The following is a 27,790-nucleotide window of genomic DNA, read 5'->3' as shown; positions in this document are numbered from 1 at the left end:
GGCTGCTGACACATGGCTGAAAAGTTTTGCTGTGCTGATTCAGCAGGAATGTGAAGACAGATGAAGCAGAGAAGAAGGTAATAGGAGCTGCTGAAGTGGAGGGATTGAAAGCACCATAGGTGAGTACGGTGGCTGGGGCTAAATAGGTTTGAGCTAGGTTACTGTGGCTAACAAATATGATTACAGGTGAAAGGGCAGCTGAGAGCAGGAACAGACAATATGGACAAAGAGTGTTGCAAAGAGTATTTGCAGAAGGCTGGCACAAAGGATTCTTTTGCTGATCCCAGCTGTGCACAGCCACAGAATGGATGGAGAAATGTAGCTGACATAGAGAAAGGGATTGCAGCCTTAACTTAGACACAGAACTACACAGGTGAGAGATACAGGGAAACTGGTCAAAAAGGAGAGCTAGACAGGAGGAAAAGATCAATGAGAAACTGGAAAAGAGAACATAAAGAGCAGGGTGGGTGCTGGCCAGGAAAAGAAGGAAAACATGATCCAGAGAAAATCTGAACTGAGAATTATTTGTGTGCACATTACTAGGATTTTATGCTGCATTGCCATTTTAAACAGAGAGCTCAGTCTGGGGAGCAGCTGGTGTAAACCCCCAGTGTCTAGCATAATACCTAGATGGAAAATACTCCTTCTAGAAACAATATTTTCTCTCTAGCTTGTGTTCAGAGCTGCTGTCCAAACCAGGAGGGTTATTCAATACTTAATAGCTACAGTGTTTTCAGTGTCTTGTTTTGTTTTGTTTTGTTTTGCTTTGCTTTGTTTTTTCCCGCTTTGCTGTCAGTCCAGGGTTCATAACCAATTTTACAACACCATCAAGATGGGAATCACAAAAGTGCATGGGCTGGCCGTTCTGGTTACAGCAGGAATCACTGGAGCCATCTGGTGGGTGTCCAGTCTCTGATAGTGATTCTCCACTAGCACACATCTCTGCTGCCCTACTTGAGTGATGCTTTTCTAGCTATGCTTAGGCAGGCAGACCCTCAGCACTTGCACAAAGCTAAAATCCTAATCCCCTTTTGTACTCAGAAGATAAAACCAAGCAGATACGGAGCCTTTTCATCTCTGTGAAATTCTAACAATCTGATTAATTTGGCTCTGTATGCTCCTGTGAGCCCAGGTGTGCATTGCCACCACAATGACTTCTCTGGACTGCAGAGCAGCTGAAGGACCCTGGCACAGAAGTAGCACTCTGTGGAACGGCCTTAGCTGTTTTTATCCTGCATGGTGCTTAGCCTGGGTCTCCCTCAGTTTGTATCCCTAGAGTAGCCTACCATAGTGTGTGTTCCGTGCCCTGGGGCCAGGCATGAGCTTAAGTAGGGATATTTGGGAATGCAGAGCTTCTGGAATGATATTGGAGGACTAATCCAAAAGAAGGAAACAGGGAAAGCTATCATCCATATAAAATCTGAGGCACAGCATCCCTCACAAGTGCTCACATCTTGTTGAAAATAAAATTAGGCTCATGTCAGAGGAGATCTCACACACTGGCCAAAGCAGAGGCAAAGTGATGATCCTAGGTACCTGACTCCACAAGGAAACTGCACCATCAGCTTCCAGCAGCAGCTGAGAAAAAGCTCTGCCGTACAGCAGGTGCATTCTCCTTGATATGAGCAGTCCCATGCCTCCTGAAATGCATCCACAGATCCTCAGAGTCCATAGAGCTGCAGGGAACAACAGCCTGGACAGCTCTGTTGACATAGCTGAGCTGGGCACATCCTTATCCCTGGTCTGGCACCACATGTAAAGTGTTAGCTTTGCTTTACAGTTTCAGCTATAAATGGGGTGGGGGAGGGGTTGATTTATTGGTTTTGTCACTGATTCATTGTTTTCTTAATCTGTCCAAGGTACCATCCCCCTGTCTCCCCAGCCAGTGCCCAGGAAGCCACAGCCTCCTCCACAGAGGGTACAGCAGAGTAAGAGACCGAGCTTCATTCTGCATGCCTTGCGAAATCCAGAGTGTGTGTTGTTCTGGGCACTCATTCTTATGAAAAATTGCCAAGCGGTTGCTGTTATTAAATTATAAAATTACAAACACTAGGACCTGTTCTCTTCACAAAAGCTAGAAGCAAATCCTTTAGTACAGCTGCAATGTGAATTATTTGCCTGGTGTTTGAGTGTGCACCTGCATGTACTGAGAGTAATTGAAGTTAAAGGAGTTATACAATTGAAACAGGTTGGAAATGTAGATGATTAGAGGGAAAAACCTCCTTCTGTTTGGTCAGATGTGTGTCTCCAATGACCTTAATTCCAAATGTTGAGAAGTGAAACATGGGATGTATGCCACTATATAAGCAAGCAGGACCTGTCTTCTCTGATATTCTTTCCAACCTGACATTCTTCTCTGTGGTTTGCTTTGTTTTCAGTATGACCAACATGAATCAGAGCTTTTGTCAGCTTCCAAGGTAAGGTCCTCTCACCTCTGCTCTCCCACAGCTCTGACCTATTGTCGTATTTTGAGGCTGTACCTTGAAAATTTTCCACGGATCCTGAGCAGAAAGTAGTAGAATGTAAATAAATCACCATTGGGTGTAAAAAGGAAACCTATGATAAAGTCTAAATAATCCCATTGGACAGATTACGAGCATAAGCTAATTGTGTGTACTAACTCTCTCTCTTTTCACTTCCTTGCCCTAGCAGATACCAGCTCTGTCTTCTGCTGGCTTTGCTGATCTTGGCTACATTGTTTTGTTGTGGCTGAGTATTAAACAAGTTCCTGCTCTTCTCTTTCCTTTACCATGTACAGAGGGGTAGGGAAAGAAGCAGGATGTGGGGGGTCCCCTGGTTTGTCCAGGGGAGTTCTTGTGGTGTTTATAAATTGTACATATATGTAAATATTGCGTATTTTGTACATATTAATTGACTTTCATTTCTAGATTGTAGCTTTGCTTGTAAATGCATCTTCATTTGCTTCCACTGAGCTGCTCTGGCAATTGTATGTTGGTGGGTACTTTCAACTCACCACACCAATAGAATAGAATAGAATAGAATAGAATAGAATAGAATAGAATAGAATAGAATAGAATAGAATAGACCAGACCAAGTTGGAAGAGACCTTCAAGATCATCGCGTCCAGCCTATCATCCAACACCACCTAATCAACTAACCCATGCAACTAAGCACCCTGTCAAGTCTCCTCCTGAACACCTCCAGTGACGGCAACTCATGTGTAGCTATCTTGCTAAACATCACTCATCTTCCTTTATCTATGCTGATTCATACCTGCTGCAAAAACAGTCCTCTGCCCTGTAAGAACAGCTGCCTTGTTGAATGATTGAATTCCAGACTTTGGGAGTTGACTCTTAAGAGTAGGATGGGGAGTACTGGGGGTTGAGCACTGGAACAGGTTGCCCAGAAAGGTGGCTGATGGCTTCATCCCTGGTGAGGCTTGACAGGGCTTTGGACCAGCTGATCTAGTGGAAGATGTCCCTGCTGACTGCAGAGGGGGTTGGACTGGATGAGCTTTGGAGGTCCCTTCCAACCCAGACCATTCTGTGATTCTATGACAATTTCTGACTGTCCACCATAAGAATATGCTGACTGCTGGGCTGACCTTTAACGGGAGGCAAAAATCTATGTTGAGGATAGAGGACAGTTCATTGCATTAACTCTTCTCTCTGGAACATTGAGTGCAGACCACAGGAGAATGCCCTCTCTTCACTAAAAAGATATTCATAACATGTAATTCTGTTCCTGCCAAAGAGTGCAAGATCTGTTGACAAGCAGGGAATGCAGCTGACACCCATTGTGCAGAGCAGCAAAGATTACTCTCTGCTGCTCTGGGACACAGATCTCTCTCTTTTTTTTTCTTTTTCCTTTCCTTCATGAATGTTGAGCCTGAATAGTCTGAAAAGTCAAAATGATGTCTTGGTAGCAAGGGAACTGTGTCTAACCCAGTGGAGCCCAGGTGGTATGCCATTCCCACTAGTCACATTTAATTAAGCAGAGTGGGATAAGGACATAGCAGATCCATGTGAAGAAGTGATAAGGAGTTGCCAGTGCTGTTAGACTTGAGCTGAAAGTGGCCATGGCAATACCATAATGCTCAGGTCATCTCTTTATGCTGGTCATTCCTCACAGCACTCCTCCTTAAGCATCTAGAAACCCAGCCATGCTTCACAGCACTGTCTTTACTTTCTGTCATATTCCCACACTCTTATTTGTAATATCCAGAAATGCCTTATGTTTTGTTCACATCTTGTCCAGGGAGGCTGTGGCTGCCTCCTCCCTGGGGGTGTTCAAGGCCAGGCTGGATCAGGCCTTGAGCAGCTGAGTCTAGTTGAGAGGTGTCCTTGCCCATGGCAGGGAGGTTGGAGAAGATGATCTCTGAGGTCCTTTCCAAACCAAGCCATTCTAGGACCTTGTGTTTCTACTTATAGTAATTCCTTCTCAGCCTATTGCTGTGCACATCAGGGAAGAGCCTTTGTCCTCTTCTTTGTATTCTGTTGCCATCAGTTAGTTCTGGATAGCAACAAGATCTCCCCTTAGCCTTTCTGATTTATAGATGAACATCTCCGTTTTGTCTGCCTCTCCTCCTGTTTCATGTGCTCCAGGCCTCATTAGTTTGGTGGACTCTGTTAGACTCCTATCTCTGTCTCCTCAGTCTCCTCCATGTCCTGGGGAGCCCCAGACAGGACACTGTACTGAGATGTATCTGCCAGGTGTTACAGAGGGGAAGAGTCTCTCCTGTTTGCTGATGGCTACACTCTTTCTGTGATGCCCCACAGTGCAGGTCTTCTGCTGTAAGTACCCACTGCTGACTCCTATCTTAGCTGCTCATTTTCAATCAGGCATGGCCCAGGCTGCCTTGCTGCACAGAGTTACTCTGAAGCAGATTCGCCTTAGCTGAAGTTCTTGTGATTCCTGTCAGCACATTTCTTCAATCTTTCACATTTCTTCAGTGTTTCCAGGTTCCCTGAATGGCAGCCTTGCCCTTTGGCATATTGTCCACAGTCTGAGGAGTAACACAATCTGAAAAGTAACAGATTCTGAAGCACTGAGTAGTTTACTTGAATAAAGCACTTTCATATTTTTAAACAAAAAATGCTTCATTTTATTGTGCCATGAATTAAGTCTGATCACTGCCTTTTGACTTAGGCTTCCCCTCTCCATCATCTCTTCAGTGCACAGTCATACTGCTCTCTAAAAAAGCTGCTCTGAGCACATTCACAGAGGTACCCATGGCTCTGCAGGGAGTCTGATGTGTGTAGCTGAATTAGAAATGAACTTTGACTTCAAAAAAACAATGTTAAGGAGAATTCATTAGTTTTGCAACTGATTTTAAATGAAAAGGGATCCAACATGAGAGTCTTTTCAACCCACTCCCACATACACTCCTATGTATAATGATTCCTTTTTGATCTCTCTTAGGCTGCTTAATCTGTTATTTAATCATAGAATCACAAAATGGCTCAGATTGGAAGGGACCTCAGAGATCAACTTCCCCACCATGGGCAGAGATGCTTCTCAACTAGACTTGATTGCCACTTGAGGGCCACTTTCATGGAGTGTCTCCACTTTATAGAACCTTTTTACTACTGGAAAGTCTAGGAACCAAGACTGGTGGATTCCCATTTGGCACCCTGCATAAGCAATGGAAATGAACAGTTGTGACATCTACTCTGTATCCTATCTCCTTTCTACTGTAGGTGTCAAGATGTGCACTCATGAATAAACTACAAAGAGTACTCAAGGTGGTTAGACTTAGTGGGCCAGAGGCTCACCATTTAGAAGTCAAATTTCCTGAGGCCACACTACAGAACAAGTTTGCTGTAATAATCTTAAATAATCTTAAAGTAATCTTAAATAAGCTTAAATAATCTTGAAGTATTTCACAGCTGTAGTTGGACATGTTGAGAGGACCATTACTTAGTGGTAGTTAACTCTGGATATGGAGGTTAAGTAGCCTGTGGGATGGAGCCCAACTGACACTGGATGAAGGAAGATTAATGCTGGAACCCATAAGGATCTCATGTGGGGTCATCTCTTCTGCCCTGAAATAGGAAATCCAAAGCTGCTGTGCCAAGACCTGGTTTATTTCTCTCTCCTTTTATTGCTCTCTCATTTACAGACAAACAGACTTGACTGAAACCTCTCCAATGCTTCCACGGTAAGGATAAGTTCTCTGGCTTCATTAACAGGCTATGACATGGTTCTCATGGCTGTTTGTGGTACATACAAGTTAGGACAGCTGAGAACAAGGCTGAGTTAATGGCAAAGGATTCCTAGTTTTAGAAAGAGCTCTTCCAGAAGCCACTGAACAGATGTGTAGATGCAGAATGTTCCACTTGTTTGCTTTCAGAAAAGAAAGGGGCAAATGGTGGTGAATGCTGAAATGCTTGCAGTTTACCTAGAGCTTAAGCGCTTTTTTTCCCTGCCCTGCTGCCACCCATCTCAGAAGCTACAAGGGTCCATGGTTGATAGTATTTTATTGGTGGCAGTCAGCATTCCAGATGAATTGCAAATGTCTGTGAAAGGGATGGGTTGGGTGAATGGGAAAAATTCTTTTCTAGAATTGCCTATTCTAGAGCCATTGGCTTTAGTAGAAAAAGCAGGAGGAGAGAAATGGAAATACTGGAGAGAGTTCAGCAAAGGGCCACAGACTGGACATCAGGAAAAACTTTTTCCCAGCAAGAGTGGTCGGACACAGGAATGTGCTGCCCAGGAATGCACTGGTTGAGTCACCAGCCCTGGAGGTGTTTAAAGGTCATTTAGATGTGGTGATTGGGAATAGGGTTTGGGGGTGAACTTTGTAGACTTATGGTTAATGGTTGGACTTGGTGATCCCAGGGGTGTTTTGTAACCTGAATGATTCTGTGATTCTTAAAAGCCTTTAGGGATGTGACTTCCAGCACTGTTGTTATTATTGGATAGCAGTGCTAGTGAATGACATGTACATTGCTCCATGATAATATAGATCTTATCTTTGCTTTTCTACAGCATTTTATATCCTCAGCCACTTCTGACAAAACCACAGTAAGTTTGATTTCTAAATCTAAGTATTTTAGGCTGTGCCTGGAAAAACTTTACACAGATCTTGAACAGAAAGTAGTAGAATATAAATAATGACTGGATGTAAAAAGGAAAATAATGCTAAGTTCTAAATAATCCATTGCTCTAGCAGATACTACCTCTGCCTTCTGCTGGCTTTGCTGACCTTGAATGTGTTCTTCTTGTGGTTAAGTAACTAACAGCAACTCTCTGCTCCTTCTCTTGTCCTATGTACAGGGGGAGGGAAGGGAGCAGGGAGGGAGAAGTTGTTGGTAGCCCCCTGGTTTGTCCAGGGGGGTTTCTGTGTTGTTTATGAATTGTACTGATATGTAAATATTGTATATTTTGTACATATTCCTTGCATTCCATATTTTAGATTGTAGTTTTGCTTGTAAATACAGCTTCATTTGTTTTCTAACTGAGTTGGTCTGGCAAATTTATGTTGGAGGGAATTTTCAACCCATCACACTAAGTATTGCAAAGAAAAAAAAGATGTATAAAGGATGATTCTTCTCAGATAACTTCAGAGCTTTGTTATTTAGATACTTTTTAGGTTATGTGATAATTCATCTTTGTGCTTATCACAGCAAAGGAGCACAGAAGGCCACCAGGGGGCAGAGAACCTCTGCAGCACAAGAGAAAGAGTTGCAGTGTAAAGGTGCTACCAAGACTGTAACAGGAAAGAAAACACCCTCAGTGTCCAGGGATAAAAACTCTTCAGATGAGTCAAAGGAAGAGGCTCTCTAGAGCCTCAGCCTTCTAGCAGCTCTCTGCTTAGCTTTTGGATTGAGAGAAGGGCATGGGATGGCAGGGAAGAGCATCTGGGGGTTATGCAAAGCATCTTGTGTGGGTACCTGTGCCAAGGTGTAAAGGCTAACAAATGCCAAGCTGGATTTGCTAGCAAGCAGGACAAGTGACCTGGGAGGCAGGTATCAAAGTGGCCATAAAGCTACTCCAGATGCTGCAGAGTTGGCTTCTAGAGAAACCGTAAGGCCCAAGCCAACTGCTGGAGAGACTGTAAGGTCTGGGGTTACCTGAGAGGCTCATTTACTCATGTGTCTGTTTATGGCCCAGCTGGAGACAAGGAGATCCACAGGGCAGCTGCTGAGTAGACTGAGTGTGTAAGGCCAGCTACAGGGGGATCCCTCAGGAGGACTTTGTGCATGTGGGGGATCCATGCTACATGTGTGTCAGTACCTGCAGCAGCTCTGTGGCTTTGTGCTGGACTTTCTCAAGCAGTTCCCTGAGATCCTTCTTGAACTGAAGGGCCCAGAACTGGATACAATATTCCAGATGTGGCTTCACCAGTAGAAGAGAACCTCTCTTGACCTAACACCAGGATGCCATTGACCTTCTTGGCCACAAGGGCACATTGCTGGCTCTTGGGCATCCTTCTCTCCACCAGCACCCCCAGGTGCCTTTCCCCTATGTCATTCTACAACAGGTCAGTCCCCAACCCCTGTACATGGTACAGGAATCTGCACTGAGGATGTAAGAAGTTATCAGAAGAAGTCCCATGCAGTGCAAGGATCATTAATGTCTGCATCTAGTCCTTGAGGTACCCTTCACAGTAAACATGTCTGTGTCATAACCATTGTCTGTCTACCTGTACTAGGAGAAGACTGATCATACCTTAGAATCCTAGAATGAGTCAGGTTGGAAGGGACCTCAGAGATCATCTACTGCAACCTCCCCATTATGGGCAGGGAAACCTCTCAACTAGACTCAGCTGCTCAACCTGGCCTTGAGCACCCCCAGGAAGGAGGCATCCACTACCTCCCTGGGCAGCCTATTCCAGAGTCCGACCACCCTCATACATAAAGGTTTTTTTTTCTTTTCACTTTACAGTACTGGGTCCTTGACAACTTCAGATGCACACAGGAGGACATCTGCAGATGGGCAGAAGAGTGCCCAGAGAAATGCATGGGTGCTGGTTTATAAAATGTGAAGGATCATAGAGAAAAATGTAATTGCTGTAGGGGCTAAGGGGTTCAATAGTCAGTGGCATCTCCAAAGGTGATCGAAACATCTCATCACTAAATTACATTCTGCCAGTTTTGGTTTTCTCTCTACTTTCAGTGCAGCTGAGCCCACACTCATACCTAAAGCCCTGGCTGTGCACTCTTACAGAGCTGTGTATGTGCTGGACTTGGCTGCTGGAACTGAATGAAAGAACACAATGCTGTGTGACACCAGTGCTGAGATGGCTCTGTGCAGCTGACCCAGCAGGCAGGTGTGGCTGTGGACAGTTAGGTGCAGCTCTGTCACCAAAGGCTGAGTTTGGAACAGAGGTTATAAATTTCCTCCAGCCCTTTTCCAGTCAGATCCTTTGTAGAAAAGCAGATGTTTTAGTGGCATCTGACTTATTTCAGGTGTCTATTCTAGGATAAGCTGCTAGCTTTTACTGACAGCACTTTCTGGCCACATTTCAGAGGGAGTCTGGGATCTTTAGTGTGAAGGTACAGCTGTGCTGAAGAGGTTTCTGTTTGTATGAATTCTATCAGCCCTATAAAGAGAACCTTCATTCTTACACTCATTGCAGGTGGAGGGATGTGCTTGTGTTGACCAGGATGTTCGTCACCCCGTGAAGAGGTTCAAAACGTCCATAAGGATTACATCAGAGCAGATAAGGAGCCAGTTCTAGCTTGGCTAGGTAGATGTTATGATACAGGTGCACCAGCTCTAATGGGTGGCGACAAGTCAGCAGCTCAGCTAGGAACTCTCTCGAAGGATGATGGAATAGATAGATATCTAGCCAAGACTCTCGGTAAGGTTACTCTGTGGATAAGCCTTTTATTGGCAGCTCTCATGAGATACCCATCCCGAGATGATCTTCCATGGAATCCTAAATCCTGGACTACCATAGATGAGGGAATTAAGCATCTGAGAGAATTTGCAGTTAGAGAGATACTCTATGGTGAACATGAAACTCTGAATCCTGATGACATTCCTGTGGGTATTGGTCTTGCTAAAAAGCTCATCAAGCTTTCTCCATCTAAATATGCAACTATTCTGGCAAGTAGAATTGTGTCAAGAAATTATGGTGGAGCTCCTCCTACAGTTGGCCAATTCAAATGAGACAATTGGAGGATAGCATGACATGTGTTTCTTTGGTTTCAGCCATTGAAACTCTGTCTGGAAAAATTGAGAATTGCATGAAAGAGCTGAAAGATTCCATGTACCAGTTGGGACAAAGAGATAATTCCAATTCTTCCTCCAGGTGGATACAAGTTTCATCTGTGAGGAATAGACTTCCTCCAAGGAGGTCATTCCAAAACAGATCAAACCAAAACAGACCACCAAGGCAATCACGTGGGACTATTTGGACAACTCTGCGTGATCAGTTTGGTGAGAACATGAACAGATGGGATGGTCAACCAACTTCTAATCTTTTCAGGAGACTAAGGGAACTGCAAAGTGGCAGAATCCGAGGTAGCAATACCAGAAGGGTAGCTGTTACTTCCACAGTTTCCCAGAGTAACTCTCATATCTCCAACAGTGGCTCCAGTTCTAACACTGGACAGTGTGCTCATTGCAAATGTGGGCATATTCCCCGTAACTAGGGGTGCCCTGCCTCCCGCTAGGGGGAGGAGACGGATAATAGAGATAACAGAATCTATTGGGATGTGTACATCCAGTGGCCTGGCACTTCACAATTTCGGAAGTACAGGGCCTCAAACGGTCACACCTTGGTTGACACAGGAGCTCAGTGCACCATAATGCCATCAAATTATCAGGGATCAGAGTCTATAACTATTCTGGGAGTCACTGGTGGATCTCAAGAGTTAACTAAGGTGGAGGTTGATATAAGTTTAACTGGTGAACAGTGGAAGAAGCATACAGTTGTGACCGGACCTGACGCACCTTGTATTTTGGGAATTGATTTTCTGAGAGAAGGGCATTTCAAAGACCCTAGAGGTTACAAATGGGCTTTTGGAGTAGCATCTGTGTAAGTTGATGGACAAAAACTGAAGCTGTCTGTCAGACCTGAGCTTTCTGACGAATCTGCAGTTGTGGGACAACACAACATACAGGACATTAAATTGCTGGTTGCTTCTCAGACTGTTCATCACAGACAATACAGAACCAACCGTGACTCTCTGTTACCCATTCAGAATCTGATTCATCAGTTGGAGAGTCAGAAAGTTGTCAGCAAAACTCATTCACCTTTCAACAGTCCAGTGTGGCCTGTGCGAAAGCAGAATGGAGACTGGCGTCTGACGGTCGACTTCCGAACCCTGAATGAAATAACTCCACCTATGAGTGCAGCAGTACCAGACATGATGGAACTCCAGTATAAGCTGGAATCCAAAGAGGCCAAATGGTATGCTACCATAGACATTGCTAATGCATTTTTCTCTATTCCCATAGCAGAGGAATGCAGGCCTCAGTTTGCTTTCACCTGGAGAGGAATCCAGTACACTTTCAACAGACTGCCAATGGGCTGGATCCACAGCTCAAGCATCTGTCATGCAGTGATCCACGATGCTCTAGAGAAAGGTGGTGCTCCAGAACACATCCAGTTCGTTGATGATATCATCATCTGGGGTAAAACTGCTGAAGAAGTCTTCAAGAAAGGTAACAAAATCATTGACATTCTTCTGAATGCAGGTTTTGCCATCAAGCGAGACAAGGTGAAAGGACCTACCACAGAGATTCAGTTTCTGGGAGTGCGGTGGCAGGATGGACTCCGACACATTCCAGTGGATGTGGTAAATAGAGTCTCTACCATGGCAAATCCCATAAACAAGCAAGAGACCCTACGTTTCTTGGGCATAGTGGGATTTTGGAGACTGCACATTCCTGGATACAGTCAGATTGTGAAACCTCTGTATGATGTGACTCGAAAGAGAAACAGTTTCCACTGGGGACCTGAACAAGAAGCAGCTTTTGACCAGATAAAGCAAGAGGTAGTTGAAGCAATGGGTCTGGGACCTGTCCGAGATGGTCCAGACACTAAGAACATTTTGTACACGGCTGCAAGTGACAATGGTCCAACCTGGTGCTTGTGACAAAGAGCTCCAGGTGAGACACGTGGACGACCTCTTGGTTTCTGGAGTCGAGGTTACAGAGGTTCAGAGGCAAATTATACTCCAACAGAAAAAGAGATTCTAGCTGCCTATGAAGGAGTAAAAGCATCTTCTGAAGTGATTGGAACTGAATCACAGCTTCTTTTAGCTCCCAGATTACCAGTTTTGTATTGGATGTTCAAAGGCAAGGGTCCACACCACATCATGCCACAGATTCAACCTGGTCTAAGTGGATGGCTCTGATAACACAGAGAACTCAAATGGGAAGTCTTGAAAGACCTGGTCTGGTGGAGGTGATCTCAAGTTGGCCTGAAGGCACCAACTGTACTAAACCTCCAGGGGAGAAAGTAACTTGAGCTGAGGAAGCTCCTCCTTACAATGACCTTTCTGATGATGAAAAGAAATATGCTTTCTTGACAGATGGTTCCTGATGTCTCATTGAGAACAAGCGAAGGTGGAAGTCTGCAGTGTGGAGTCCAACACGCCGAGTTGCAGAAGCAAAGGATGGAGAAGGAGAATCCAGTCAGTTTGCAGAGGTAAAAGCTGTCCAGCTAGCTCTTGACGTAGCCGAATGTGAGAGATGGCCAAAGCTTTATCTCTACACCAACTCATGGATGGTAGCCAATGCTCTGTGGGGTTGGCCAAAGGACTGGAAAAAGAATGGTTGGCACAGAACAGGAAAGTCTACTGTTGCAGGATTCAAACTAGTGATCTCAACACTCACAGTCTCCTGCCCTACCAACTGAGCCACAGGCAGCTGACCTGTGGCAGGACATTGCTGATCAAATCGAGAGAATTCCAGTGAAGGTAAGACACATTGATGCTCACTTTCCTAAGAGCAAAGCTACTGAGGAACAGCAAAACAAGAGTTTCTCAAGTAGACATGGACTCTGATCTTGATCTCGACTGGAAACACCGAGGTGAGATATTCTTAGCTTGGTGGGCTCACGATTCATCAGGACATCAAGGCAGAGATGCAACATACCAGTGGGCTCGTGACAGATCCATAGACATTTCCATGGACGCTATCACACAAGTCATCCATGACTGTGACATTTGTGCTCCTATTAAGCAGGCAAAGCGAATTAAGCCCTTGTGGTATAGTGACAGATGGTCCAAGTACAAGTATGGTGAAGCTTGGCAGATTGACTGCATCACTCTGCCACGTTCTCGTTCTGGTAAGCAGTATGTGCTTACTATGGTAGAGGCAAACACTGGATGGTTGGAAACTTATCCAGTTTGACATGCAACTGCACACAACACCATTCTCGGTCTGGAGAGACAGATCCTGTGGAGACACAGAACTCCAGAGAGGATTGAGTCAGACAACGGAACTCATTTCAAAAACAACCTTGTAAAGAACTGGGCAAAAGAGCAGGCATGGAGTGGATATTCCACATCCCCTACTATGCACCAGCTGCAGGGAAGATTGAATGCTACAACGGTGTGTTGAAGACCACTCTTAAAGCCATGGGGGGTGGATCTTTGAAAAACTGTGAAAAACATTTAGCAGAAGCAACCTGGCTGGTCAATAGTAGAGGTTCAGTGAATCGAGCTGGACTGGCGCACTCAGATCTGCTACAGAAAGTAGAAGGTGATAGAGTTCCTGTTGTTAGAGAAAAGAATCTGTTAGGTAAAACTGTTTGGGTATTTTCTCGCTCAGGAGAGGCTAAACCTGTCCAAGGGGTGGTTTCAGCTGAAGGTCCTGGTCACACTTATTGGGTAATGCAAGAGAATGGTGAAATTCAGTGTATTCCACAAAGAAATTTAACTTTAGCTGAGAGAGTTTAATTTCAGAGTGTCGTACAGCTACATCACGTCCAAAGGAAGAATCCATGAGGAATCTACAGTGCATGAACCCTGAGAACCCTGGGAGCCCTGAGTCAACTGAGAGTCCCTGTGTCCCTGTTTTCCTTTTCTTTGCTTTGTCTGTGAAGAGACAAACTGTTTTTCATGTTTCTTGTTTCCTGATATTCTCGGACTTTTGAATCATCTACATCTGAGGATAGCTGGAATGGACTATGAATTTTACTTACAAACTGTAAATATTGTTTTAGATTGGATGGACAGTACAAACAGCCAATGAAATTGTTTAGAAGGGGTGGATTGTGATCAGTTTAGGCTGTGCCTTTAAGAAAAGGACATTTGCTGGAACACTCTGGCTGAATGTTTTGGAATAATAACGAAAACAAAGACAGGTCTAAACGAATTTCATTGGTAGATTGGTAGAATGCAACTGTAAATTTTAGTTCAGTTGGAATTTTTTCGCAGTTCCACTCTGTTCTGCCTTTCCAGCCTGTCTGCTTCTGAGCAACTAGCTGGAGTTTGACCTTGAATACCAGATAAGAACTAATCCTTGCATGTGCTTAGAGCCTAACAGAATTTATTCCTTAATAACTACCTTTCTCTTCTCTCTCTAACCCTTTTTAGGAAAACAGGGAGGTGGGGGGGAGAGAGGGGGTACATAGGGGAACCCTCCTCTGTCTGGAGGAGGGAGTCTTGTTCTGTATTATTTTCTTTGCTGTATATTTCTGTATATATTGTAAATACTGTATATATTGTGTATATACAACCTGCATTCCATATTGCTTGTAAATATAGCATATAGTTTTACTTCTCCAACTGAGGTAGCTGTGGTTTCTTTCTTTGTGGGGGAGGGAGAGCTAGGCCTTCCTTCTCTCAACCACCACAGATAAGCTGTCAGCTTTTACTGACAGCACTTTCTGGCCACATTTCAGAGGGAGTCTGAGATCTTTAGCGTGAAGGTACAGCTGTGCTGAAGATGTTTCTGTTTGTATGAATTCTATCAGCCCTATGAAGAGAACCTTCATTCTTACACTCATTGCAGGTGGAGGGATGTGCTGGTGTTGACACCCTGGTTGGCTCCAGTTGTCTGGGAGGGCACCTTCAACAGAGAGATCCTCAATGCTCAATATGTGCAGAAGACCCTGGTCACTGGAGTGGTCACTTTTGCTGTTAAAAGGCACTGTTTGTCATTTCTTCTCATATACTTAATCCTCTCGCCTGGCAGCTGTGCTATAATACTGCTGGTGGAGCTGGAGGGAGAAAGGTTCCATAAATGCAGTTGTAGAATGAGAGAAGTGTGATTCCAACTTCCTGAGTAAGGCAACTAACTGGCTGTGAAATAGCAGCAGACATTGCCTTGCTCAGGGCAGTACAAACCCTTGGAAATGTAACAAGCATTTTGATCCCTCAGGAAGATAATTCCAGCTCCTACTATGTTTCTAACAAGGAGCTGGGTAAAAAATACAAAATTCTGTGAAAGTAAGAATTTCTATGGGTTTGTACTAGAATTTAGAGTTAAACTGTTAGCTCCAGTCAAAGGAACCATGCCATTACAGCTTCTAAGTTCCAGAGGAGGCTCCTTTTTGAGACTCTTTAGGAGAGACAGGCAAGGCAGGAGAGGAGGAGGGGTGGCCCTGGATATTAGGGAATCTCTTGATGCCTCAGAACTTGAGGTTGAGGATGAAAGGATTGAGAGCCTGTGGGTTAAAATCAGAGGGAGGCCTAACAAAACTGACATCCTGGTTAGAGTCTGTTATAGACCACCCAACCAGGATGAGGAGGCAGATGAAATATTCTACAAGCAACTGGAGGCTGTCTCAAGATCATCAGATCTTGTCCTTGTGTGTGACTTTAACCTGCCAGACATGTGCTGGGAACTTAAATTCAGCAGAGAGGAGGCAGTCCAGAAGATTCCTAGAGCGAATGGAGAACTGCTTCCTGCTGCAGCTGTTAAGTGAGCCTACCAGGGGTCAGGCTCTGCTTGACCTGCTGTTCTCCAATAGAGAAGGGCTGGTGGGAGATGTGATGGTGGGAGGCTGCCTAGGGTGCAGTGACCACGAGATAGTGAAGTTTTCAATATGCAGGGAGATAGGGAGGAGCACCAACAGAACCTTAACCTTGGACTGCAGGAGGGCAAACTTCACCATGTTCAAGCAGCTTATTCGGAAAGTCCCCTGGGCAGCAGCCCTTAAGAACCAAGGGATCCAGGATGGTTGGAGCTACTTCAAACAGGAGCTCTTGAAGGCACAGGAACAGGGGAACATGAGCCGAGGGGAAGGCTGTGGGCCTGGATTGGCAAGCAGCTCCTGGAGGAATTAAGGGAAAAAAGAGGCTGTATCACCTTTGGAAGGAGGGGAAGGCTTCTCCTGGTATGTTTAAGGATGTTGTTAGAACATGTGGAAGAAAAATTAGAGAGGCAAAGGCCCAGTTAGAACTCAAGCTGAACACTGCTGTGAAAGATAATAAAAATCAGTTTTACAAATATATTAACACTAAAAAGAGGGCAAGAAGAACCTCCACTCCTTATTGGGCCTGGAGGGGAGCACTGTTACTGAAGATGAGGAAAAGGATGATGTTCTAAATACCTTCTTGCCACCATCTTCAACAATAAGGCAGGAGGAGTTCAGGACAAGTGGCCTCCTGAGCTGGGTGATGGGGTCAGGGAGCAGAGTAGTACCCCTGAAATCCATGAGGAATTGGTTCGGGAACTGCTGAGCCACTTGGATCCTCACAAGTCCATGGGACCAGACGGAATCCATCCTAGGGTGCTGAGAGAGCTGGCAGATGAGCTGCCAAGCCGCTCTCCATCATTTTCCACCAGTCCTGGCTCACTGGAGAGGTCCCAGATGACTGGAAACTGGCCAATGTGGTCCCCATCCACAAGAAGGGTCGGATGGAGGAACCTGCAAACTCCAGGCCTGGCAGCCTGAGCTCAGTGCCAGGGAAAATAATGGAGCAGATTATCCTGGTGGCAATAACTGCACACCTGAAGGATGGCCAAGGGCTTGGGTCAAGCCAACATGGATTTAGGAAGGGCAGGTCATGCCTGACCAACCTGATCTCCTTCTATGATCAAGTGACCCGTCTGGTGGATGTGGGGCAGGCTGTCATGGTTTGGGAGGCCAATTCTCCCACCACGGGCAAAAATAACGACTCAGACGAACATATTGCAAAAAAATGGTGGAAAGTTTAAATGGATAAGCAAAAGAAAACCAACAATGAAAGTTTTACAGAGAACCACAAGCACCATGACAAAAGACAGAGATCCCAGAGCATACCCAAGAGTGTCCCATCCGCACCTGGGGGTACACTCAAACCCCCCAGGGCTCTTTCCTCCCCCCCTAACCCAGCCTTGGGCCTGGGCAGGCCCAAGGGAAGAGGCTCATGCCATTTTACCTAGGCACTGGCAAGGAAGGAAAGAGGAAGTGAAGACCCCGCGCTGATGTATTATAGGGCAGCAGGGCATTATGGGTGTGAATTACCTGGTTTCCTGTGACCACTCCCCTGGGCTGGGCCCACCACTTGGGACATCCAAGGTGTGGTCTGTGCAGTGCCATCCGGGCCAGCAACCAGCCTAAACCACCATGTGGCCGGTTGACGTTGCCCCCTTAAGAAAGGGAATATGGTGGACGGAAGTTGGTAAACGGAAGGAATAATCTAAACTAATTTCATTGGAAGAGTGGGAGGAAGCACCTTCTGAACTGGGACAGCAGGAGGGTATACTGGGTTTTTCCAGCACTTTATTTTCAGTCTTGCTTCCGCCTCTTCTTCGTGCAGCAGCTCTGTTTTGTGCTGGGCTTTCTGCCAAGGCCTCGGCCTTGAAAACCAGATAAAGGCCTGTATTAACTCCTTTCCAATTAACACAAACTGCTTCTAACTTTTATTCCTCTCTTTTCTCTCTCTTTCTATCCCACTCTGGGGAAAGGGGGGGGAGAGAGGGGAGAGCGGAGGTGGGGAACCCCCTCTCTGCCGAGGGGGGTTACTCTCATTTCTGTGTTACTCTGTTGTATATCTTTGTATATATTGTAGATATTGTAAATTTGTAAATATTCCCCTGCATACCCTACATTGCTTTGTAAATATAGCTCCACTGCTTTGCTAATTCAGCTTGTGAGTTTTTTTTTCCTTTCCCTTCAATTTTTCTTTCCCTTTTACTTTACAAGGGGGAAGGGAGGAGGCTTCTTGGCCTTACCCTTCCACCCACTACACACCACAACTGTGGATGAAGTCTGCCTGGACTTCAGCAATGCCTTTGACACCATCCCCCACAGCAAACTCCTGGCCAAGTTGTCAGCCCCTGGCTTGGACAGCAGCACTCTGAGCTGGGTTAGGAACTGGCTGGAGGCTGAGCCCAGAGTGTGGTGGTGAATGGTGCCACAGCCAGCTGGCAGCCAGTTTTTTAAAATTTCAATTTTTTTATATTTTTTTAAATCTCATTTTAATTTTAACTTTTTATTATTTTTCATTATTCTTAAATTTTTGATTTATTTTCTTTAAAAATAGTTTTTATTTTAATTTAATTCTTAATATTATTTTTAATTATTTTTTTAAAAAATTAAACTAATTTTTAAATTGTTTTTTAATTTTTTTAATCTAATGATTTAATTTTTTATACCTTTTAAACTTTTTTCCTTTTTCATTATATTTTTTATCTATAATTTTTTGTAACTTTTTTTTTTTTGTTAATTTTTTTGGTTAATTTTAATCTAATTGCTTCATTTTTTTAAAGGATCACTAACAAGTTTTGGTCCTAGCTAACTTAAGGCATCTCAGCCCAATAGTGCAACTGGAAGGGTTAACATGTACGGTCTTACAGTGATTGATCTGCAGTCTTTAAAAGCTAACTGCACTGTCTCTTCCCTGACCCAGGTTGTTTGCATACCTTTTAAACCCATGACTCCAGAATTTGCCATCAATAATGGCTAGTGACCATTCCATTTATGACGAGGTATAGTAGTGATATTTTCTCCAGTATCCACAATCATTGAAGATTGTATAGTTTGTCCACAAGAGTGTCTGACAGTTACAATCTATTCTAGTTTTTCCTTTTGGATTTCTAGGGCCAAAAAGATATTAGGCATATTGGTGGAACCATAGCCTTGAATCCTGTTAGAAGTGTTAGGTACTCAGGACTCAAATGGTATTAGCTGAGCAATTTCTGTCCCAAGAGGAGTGCTAACAGGAGGGGTAATGGTATAGAGCACAGGGTCTGTGACTCAGAGGACTGTGCAGATTGGACTCGACAACAACATTTGTGGACTCATGAGTGACAGCCACTGCTGTTGCCAGGTCTGCTGCGGGGGCGGGGGGGACACAACAACAATCCAAGCACCCTGGTGTGGTGTCGTCATGCAGGGTGTACTCGCGCTGCCGGAGCAGTTTCCCTACCTACGACTATCTTGAGTAAAATGATTAGGTCTGTGGCAGTGAGCACAGCACTTTTGAGTCTGTCCAGCAGTCAGGCAATTTGATTTAAGGTGCCCAGGTTTCCCAGAAGCACGATGTTTTCCACCCAGGTTGTTTGCCTTTTGCAGTGGTCTTACTGGTGGTTTTACGACTGCTTGTATGGCTGTGGCTAGATACGTTGCTCAGAACCTGTTTAGTTTTGTTGTTAGCATTGTCAAATGCCAGAACATCCAACAGGTTTACCTTCATATCGTGAGTCAAATCTGAATTAGTATTTAAGGATGTAAGTAAGCTATTGACAAAGGAACCAAATGGCCCTGTTAGACCCTGATGAGTAGCGAGAAGCACAGGATTAGATTTATTGTCCTGGATTCTCAACCACTCTTTGATGGCTAAATCCTGACTTAATTGTAAAGCCTCATCAGGAAGTTGTATTTGCTGATCTGATCTAGCAAAAGTCTTGCCCCAACGAGGTGGTTAGCAGCAACACAGTGTAAAGAGTCTGCTGATTGCCAGGGTGTGGCTTCTGAGGCATTGCAGGCAAATTGCCACTTATCAAGAAGCTGCAAGGTCTAATGTTGTGTTATTTTCAACCCTCTGCTTTCTAACACGGGTTGAAGCTTAGATAGTATTGTCCTATGATCTAAGGGTTGGGGTTTTTTTGCAATTAGAATATCATTCATATAGTTATAGATGAGGAAGTCACAATAAGTCTGTCTAAATGGGAACAAAGCCCAAGCCACATACATTTGGCACAAGGTGGGAGAATTCTGCATGCCTTGCATGCCTAGTAAATGCAAACTTTTTTGAATCCTCCAGATGTAAATAAATTGTATGGAAACAGTCCTTCAAATCAATAATAATCAGGTCCCAATTTTGGGGAATCATAGTAGTAGTTGGGAGACCAGGTTGTAAGACACCCATCTCCTCCATGATTGAGTTGATTGCTCTTAGATCATGTAGTAAACGCCATTTGCCAACACACGTGTGTCAAAAGGGGTTAACAAGTGTGTTGAAAACAACTGATTGACTATAGCAGTCGTGTATCCTGACTTTAACCCATAGGTAGCTATGGCTTGTTTAGTTTCTTTTAACATTTTCCAGTCCAGAGATTGCCATATTCATTGTTGACCTTCTAATACCTCAGGAAATGCATGTACAGGAAAATCTACAGATTCTCCATCTATTACTGCATTTCTTACAATACCTTTCCACTGGCTCAGTGGGACAGTTCCCCCTCCCTCCCACCTCCTGATCGCTTACACTATCATCCCATTGTCACAGTGATATCGTCTACTGATACTGTCTGGATTCTGAGAAGCAGGGGAGTGGTAGTGCAGCTGGATCCACTAATGGGGGGGGGGGGCCGCTGCTGGGGGGGGCGCTGGTGTGGGCCGCCACCTGGGCCATTGAGGCCACCGATACAGTCGGTGCTGCTGGTGTCGGTGGTGCATTGGTGGGTGCCGCCTCGGTCAGAGTTGTCAGAGTCGCCTCAGTTGGGGCCACTGGGGCTTGCAGGGGTCCTTGGGGCTCGCGGGAGGGGTGGAGTCGTAAAAATGCCATAACCGTGAGCCTCCAAGCACTCCATTTTTTTTCTAAGAGGAGCTGTAAAACAGAGTTGGTGCTGTTTGATTTCTTAGCATTGGTGTTTTCGTCTTCCGAATCTGAGCCGTCACTGGCGATATTAGAGGAAGATGTTGATGAATGGGATCAAATATGCTGAACCACAGGTTTCACTGCCTTTTTATGGCTTTTTCTCTGCTTGGAGCAAAAGGCAGCTGTGGTGTCTGCTGAATGTGGCATGTTCGCCAAGATGGCAGGTGTGGTGTCTTCTTGCAGTGAGTGTTCATGTGTTCCAACCTCCATCATGTTTTTGTGCATCTTTTCAGTCTGATCAGGATTCGCTTCTGTCGCTACTAATGTAGCAGCTGGAGATTTTTTTGAGGAAAAGAACGGTAATAAGGAAGCCACAATTCGTGTAGAAGGAGGAGTAGCGGCCAATTGAAACTGTGATGAGGATGCTGACGGAGTGGCAGACGATGTGTGTGGGGGGTGGGGGGTGGGGAGGTAGAGGGTGTGGTGCCTTCTGAATATCCCTTTTCTGTCTCCTTTAGAACCAACACCGCAGCAGCTGAATCGAGAGTAGACTTCTCTGCTTTTATAGATTGCAGTGTATGTGAGGGTTCGCCATACAGTGCTATAGTGAAAAGCTTCTTTTTAAGTATTTAGGCACCTCATCCCACAGCTGGGCTCCAATTTTGTGCCATGCTTTGGAAGTGAAAGCTTCATTTGCTGTGGGGATAAAATCATGATTCCGGGCCCAGGCTAATAGCCCTTTTAAAATCCCAGAATCGTCAGTAATACCTCTCATGGAGACGATAGTTTGGAGGGCGTTTAGCACAGCCTCTTCTTCTTTGCTGAGTGCTACTCCGTACCCTCCCTGGCCGCTTCACCGGGCCCTGGTGAGATTCACTTCCTTTTCTGAGCACGCAATGCTTATTTTTCCAGCACCAGGGCAGTGCTGGTTCAACCAGCTTTCCGTATCTCTTAGAGCATACCTCTTATGCTGGGTTGAGCAGCGTCGTGGTCTGAGCATCCCATCACAAGTTCGGGCACCAGATGTCGGCGACAGAGAATGGAGTCAATGCAGATGACCAATATGATGGACTATTGTTCTAGTATTGTTCCTTTACTGTACGAGTACTGTTCGAGTATAGTGCAAATATAGTGTGAGTATAGTGCGTATTAAGGGAACCTTAACAGCTTATATAGACTTGAGAGCATCATAGCATCATTGGCATAGCTTCATTGGTTCCCACAAGTGACCACACATTGCACTATTATAGATTATTGGTCCAACTACTAATGACATGTAAGGTTGTTGATGCAGGTGCATGTCCTGTTGTTCCAAGAAAACTTTCTGTGTTTATAGCTACCAGTGTCCTGCTTTAGTTACATGCTGTAGGCACAGCACTGTTTCGCTAAACTGTTAACTACTTCTGCACTTCTGCTGAGCATGGCCTACCACCATGTCAGGCTCTAGGCCCATACTGTCAGATTGCTCACACTGCTTACTGCCACCATTGCCACACTCTCTTAAATCATTTTATTTTAAGAAGTTTGGATACATTGAGGTGCTAGGAAAAAGAAAATAAATCCTACTACACAGATGCCAGTCCCATGGACAGCAGTAGCCCTTGCATATTACTTCAGAATTAGTGGCAAGCAGTACCTGAGAAGGTCTCTTCCAGAACAGCTGCACATCTTCACTGCTGTATCTTCACATAGTTCCAGTCTCCTGGTTTCAAGGAGTGTCAGACTTCAGCAGTAAGTTCAGCTGAAGGGCAGCTTTGGGAAGACGGAGCCAGGCTCTGCTCAGGGATGTCCAAGGACAGGACGAGGTTCACTGAGGGTAAGCTGGAGCAGAGGAGGTGCCACAGGTACAGAAGGGAAAACATTTTCACTGTGAGGGTGCTGGAGCCCTTGAGCAGGCTTCCCAGAGAGGTTGTGGAGTCTCCTTCTCTGGACATGCTAAAAACCTGCCTGGATGTGTTCCTGTGTGACCTGCCCTGGGTCACCCTGCTCTGGCAGGGGGTTGGACTGGATGATCTCTGGACGTCCCTTCCAACCCCTAATGTCCTGTGATGCTGTGAAAGTTCTTACACATTTCATTAATACAGCACTATTTCAGAAGGCTGTTACCTGCCAGATTTGGGATTGACTGTGTGGGAGTTCAAGGTGTTGTGTAAAATGCAGATGTGGGATTGCCCATTAAAATCTCCATGTTTTCTCTTCAGAATCCTTCTTATACACATCAGAGGGACAAACTCCCCAGTTGGTGACAAAGCCAGCAATGGTCACTGGCAGCCCAACAGGCAGCTGTGTGCTGAGCTGCATCCAGAGCAGGGAGAGCAGCAGCACAGGGAGGGGATTCTACCCCTCTGCTCAGACCCCACCTGCAGCACTGCCTCCAGTTCTGGGACCCCCAGCACAAGAAGGATATGGAACTGCTGGAGCAGATCCAGAGGAGGATCACAAAGATGCTGAGATGCTGGAGTACCTCCCTTATGACAGGCTGAGAGAGATGGGGCTGTTCAGCCTGGAGAAGTGAAGGCCCCAGGAGAGCTGGGGAGGGACTTTTGGCAAGGGCTTGGAGTGCCAGGACAAAAGACAATGGCTTTGAGCTGAAAGAGGTAAGACTGAGTGTGGAAATAAGGAAGAAATTGTTGAGAGTGAGGGTGGTGAGACACTGGCACAGGTTGCCCAGGAAGGCTGTTAATACCCCCTGCCTGGAGGTGTTCAAGACCAGGCTGGAAGAATAGAATAGAATAGAATAGAATAGAATAGAATAGAATAGAATAGAATAGAATAGAATAGAATAGAATAGAATAGAATAGAATAGACCAGGTTGGAAGAGACCTTCAAGATCATCGTGTCCAACCTATCATCCAACACCACCTAATCAACTAACCCATGCAACCAAGCATCCTGTCAAGTCTCCTCCTGAACACCTCCAGTGATGGAGGTGATGAGGCCTGGAGCAAGCTGGGCTGGAGGGAAGTGTCCCTGCCCATGGCAGGCAGCTGGAACTGGATGAGGTTTGAGGTCCCTTCCAACCCAAACCATTCTGTGATTCTGTGAATCTATGAACACATTCCTCTGTGCTCCTGGATCTGGTTTGCTAATCCCAGCCTTCTGCTGCTGTTACCCATTTTATTGCAAGTGTCTTCCTTAAGACTGATTTCCCAGATGGGAAAATAGAGCAAAATAGTAAGACCATGCTCAAGCCTGTTTTGTCCAGGAGGTGAGTGGAGATCAGCCAGATGAGGATCTGAGTGATACTGATAGCTGCCTGACAAGGACAAGTGAGGAAGTCAGGGTGAAGCACTGGAGTAAATTGAGTAAGTGCAGTTAGGCTGAAGGAATCAAATAATTGAAAATTAAGGGAACAGGATGGATTAAGTTAGTCTGAGAGGCAGTCTCAGTGTGAACTGATCCAGCTGAACCACTGCAGGAAGTGCAATATATTGCAGGTGCTGAGTCAAGTGAGGGGAGTTGTTTATGATTTTTTTTTTTTTCTGCAGCATCTCCTCTGTGCAAGACTTGACTCTCTGCTGCTGATTTCTCAGTCATACTCTCTGCCACCCAAACCGGTTTGATGTGAAACTCGACACTCAAGCACCTCACTCCCACTTTGCAGAGAACAAAGACGCCAGCTGGTTCTGCAGTCCCAGTCTCTTGCAGCATCCATGTCTGCTCCTTCCATGTAGCTTCCCTGCCCAATGCCTTTGAGGGCTGGAGCCAAGTTTTCCACCACTCTCAGGGCAGGACTGAACACACCCTGCTCAGATAAGAGCAGAGCCTGTTGCTGAAAGTGAGGACTACCAAACTGCTGCCATAGCAGCCTGCACCACATTAAGGTAAGAAAATTTGGCTGATCTTTAAAAGCCAGAGCTCTGTCCAAGCTTATTTCCTTGCACCAAGGTTAAATCTGTCCAGAACAGAGGGTTAATGCTCTGATCATGGCTGTGTATGAACAGCACAGTATTCATCATATTGCAGTGAGTGAGGCAGTCGTAATCAGCACATCATCATGAATGAAGAATGCTGGGGTACAGCAGGAACTCAGACAAAGCTGGGAGGGTTAGCAAACTGAAGTGGGTTGAACATGTTAGGGTAGCTTGGATGGAAGAGATCAGGCAAGGGAGAAAGCATAACAGATTACACTGAGGCAGGACAGAATGTCACATGGGATTGATGTTGATCATCATGGTGGACATAATACTTGATTTGATTTGGGAACACAAGAAGAGGTCTAATCACAGAATGTTAGGGGTTGGGAAGGACCTCTGGAGATCATCCAGGCCTACCCCCCTGCTACAGCAGGGTCACCTTGAGTATGTCACAGCGGAACCCATCCAAGCAGGTTTTGAATGTCTTCTGGGTGGACCACATCAGGGTAGTCAAATAAGATGACCTTAATACTTACCACTACTCACTGACAGCTGTCACCTGGCTTCAAGATGCAGGGTCACCTTCAGGCATGCCTGTCTGGTGACATCCAGAGAGCCTGAGGTGACCCTTGACTCATTTCTAGATTGCAGGAATGGGCCATGTGTGTCTGTGCAAGCTCTCTGGCCTGCACTAGCAGCTCTGCTTCACTGTAACTGCATGCAGTGTGTTGTGGGCTTTGAGGCTGAAGGCTGAGCTGAATGGGGCTGAGATTAAGTAAATCTTACACTTCTGCTACCTTTCACTCCTTGACATCTGAACTCCTGGTCATACCCTGCCTCACAGTCAAACTGGTTAATTTCCAGTATCTCTTACCACTGGAGGTTCATTGTGGCCTGTCACTCTGCTCTGGTGATTACCAGGAGGAGTTAAGTTCTGTGGTCTGCATTTAATGCCATAGGTAAGATGATATGGGATATGCCAACAGCAGATGGAACGCCAGCACTGAAATCTCAGCTTATACCATGGAGACACCTTTGAAACCAAGATTTCTGGGTAGCTGATATGAGCTATTCACACTGAAATATTCTGCTTATGGGGGAAGGAGTAATCCTGTCTTGCCTGTTTCTTTCAGAAGGTTGGGAGAGATTCTCAAGCAAAGTAGCAGAACCAGCCCAAAGCAGGCGGTACCGAGAGGTAAAAACTCATGATAATACTGCAGAAAAACTGAACCTAAGTGGAACAGGTGAAGTTCATGGGTCAGTACTGATGACAGACACAAGTAGGGGAACATGTCCAAGAAGACAGAGCAGTAATAAAAAGTATCCTGTATGACATCCCCCCTCCCCCCCCAGTACTCAGCACATTGCTGCTATTTGCACTTTAAGTAATTCAGTATGCAGCAGATTCAGTATTAGCTTATGACATCCAGCACAGAAGCCACATCAATGGGAGCTTTTCATCCTGCTGCTGAGAAGTGGCCTTGGTTGCAGCAGAGCCATACAACTCCATTTTGATTATACCCCTACCACATTCACTCACACCCCCAAACCAGAACACCTGCTCTGGTAGCAGGCTCTCTCCCTGCTCTATCTGTACTTAGCACCTTCAGCTGCAGTCTCTGGGAGGATAAGATAAGATGATTTCCTCTAATGGAAGCTGGATTTGACACAGCATGGACAGTGCAATGCAAGACTGTGGATGGGCAAGAGGTCTCCACAGTTCTCCCCATGTGAGCTTGCAGCCCAGAAGGCAAGTGGCAGCCTGGGCTACATCCAAAGCAGCATGGCCAGAGATGGAGAGAGGGGATCCTGCCCCTCTGCTCTGCTCTGCTTTGGGGAGACCTTACCTGGAGTACTGTGCCTAGCTCTGGAGCTCTCAATACAGGAAGGGGTCCAGAGGAGGGCCGTGAAAATGATCAGGGTTCTGCAGTACCTCTGCTATGAGGACACACTGAGGGAACTGGGGGTGCTCAGCCTGGAGAGGAGAAGGCTCCATGGGGACCTAAAGGCAGCCTTCCTGAAGGGGCTAAAAGAAAAATGGAGAGACTGTTTGCAAAGGCCTGCAGTGACAGGACCAGGGGCAATGGCTTCAAACTAAAGAAGATTGAGATTGGATGTTAGGAACAAGTTCTGCACCAGGAAGCTGCTGGAACACTGGAACAGGTTGCCCAGGGAGGTGGTTGAGGCCTCATCCCTGGAGATATTCAAGGTGAGGCTCAACAGTGCTTTGGTCAGCCTGATCTAGTTGAGGATGTCCCTGCTGACAGCAGGGGGAATTGATCCCTTCCAACTCTAATATGATTCTATGATCCATGTGTAACCCCAGTAAAAGCAAACTTTCCAGGTGGAAATTAAAAGAAAAACTAAAATAAGCAGAAGCTCTGTCTGCTTGGTGAGTGGAGAGCAGCTGTGAGTCAACCAGATCAAACTCCTCTCTATGTCTCTGTGCAGGCTGGGTGATGACAATGTGAGAATGAAGTCAAACTGGTTTCAGGTGTACTTCTCCTGTTGCCCCTGTGGTGTCAAGTCATATTCAAACCTGTTTAGGCTATAAAAGCTGACAGAAGAGAAATCCTAGCCCTAGAAGTTACACACTGCTGAGGCTTAGCAGGACACTTGTGGGTCTCTGCACACATCTCTGATAAACTTGTTCTTATCTGATAGATCGAAGGACTCAGGGGAATCCTCAGATGTCATCCTGCTGGAAGGAAGCTACTTTTGCCTGCTCACACATCCAGCAGCAGAGCACATGTGGCAAATGTCAGCATTGGCAGAGGAGATATGAGTCCTGGCATGGCTGTCACATGGATCGAAACAGTGAGGACGCTGCACCTGCTGCCACAAACACAGACAGCATTCCTACGTGCAGATGAACAGCAGACAAAGTCTGATCAAATTCCTGCTAATTAAGCTTACAATATGCTATGGGACTATACAAACACCTCATGCACTTCACTTACACATTGACTTCTGTCTGGGAGTATTTCTTGATCTTTAGCTGAGACTTCAAGTTATTGGTTGACAGTTGAATAAACATAGGCCAGCAGAGCCCAGGTGGCCCAATGATATCCTGGGTTTTGTTAGAAACATGGT

The 27,790-nt window shown here is 45.5% G+C and overlaps 1 protein-coding gene across 4 annotated transcripts; it reads left to right on the top strand.

The window, feature by feature from the left end:
* On the top strand, positions 1-27,790 carry LOC137456199 (histo-blood group ABO system transferase-like). Of its 4 annotated transcripts, XM_068167506.1 has the most exons (10): positions 1-119; positions 797-897; positions 1,860-1,928; positions 2,379-2,417; positions 6,083-6,121; positions 6,952-6,987; positions 14,881-15,015; positions 24,329-24,664; positions 25,831-25,892; positions 27,362-27,790. In XM_068167506.1, the coding sequence occupies exons 2-8, from the start codon at positions 833-835 to the stop codon at positions 24,363-24,365; spliced, it is 420 nt and encodes a 139-aa protein (XP_068023607.1). In that variant the 5' UTR covers positions 1-119; positions 797-832; the 3' UTR covers positions 24,366-24,664; positions 25,831-25,892; positions 27,362-27,790. The 4 variants fall into 4 exon arrangements, with proteins under 4 accessions (XP_068023607.1, XP_068023606.1, XP_068023605.1 ...); XM_068167505.1 differs by lacking the exons at positions 24,329-24,664; positions 25,831-25,892; positions 27,362-27,790 and having other exon boundaries at positions 802-897; positions 14,881-15,762; XM_068167504.1 differs by lacking the exons at positions 24,329-24,664; positions 25,831-25,892; positions 27,362-27,790 and having other exon boundaries at positions 14,881-15,762.

The sequence above is a fragment of the Melanerpes formicivorus genome, unplaced genomic scaffold, assembly GCF_026170545.1.
Source record: "Melanerpes formicivorus ecotype bairdi unplaced genomic scaffold, bMelFor1.0.p_v2 SCAF_119, whole genome shotgun sequence".
NCBI classification, from domain to species: Eukaryota; Metazoa; Chordata; class Aves; order Piciformes; family Picidae; genus Melanerpes; species Melanerpes formicivorus.
The sequence above is the reverse complement of the archived record's forward strand: the minus strand, read 5'-3'. Positions and strand labels throughout refer to the sequence as shown.

Coding starts and splice junctions, on each gene's coding strand:
- LOC137456199 (XM_068167505.1), top strand. CDS start 833: ATGGGAATCACAAAAGTGCATGGGCTGGCCGTTCTGGTTACAGCAGGA. Junction 1,929..2,378: donor TCCACAGAGGGTACAGCAGA/GTAAGAGACCGA, acceptor CTTTGTTTTCAG/TATGACCAACATGAATCAGA. Junction 2,418..6,082: donor AGCTTTTGTCAGCTTCCAAG/GTAAGGTCCTCT, acceptor TCTCATTTACAG/ACAAACAGACTTGACTGAAA.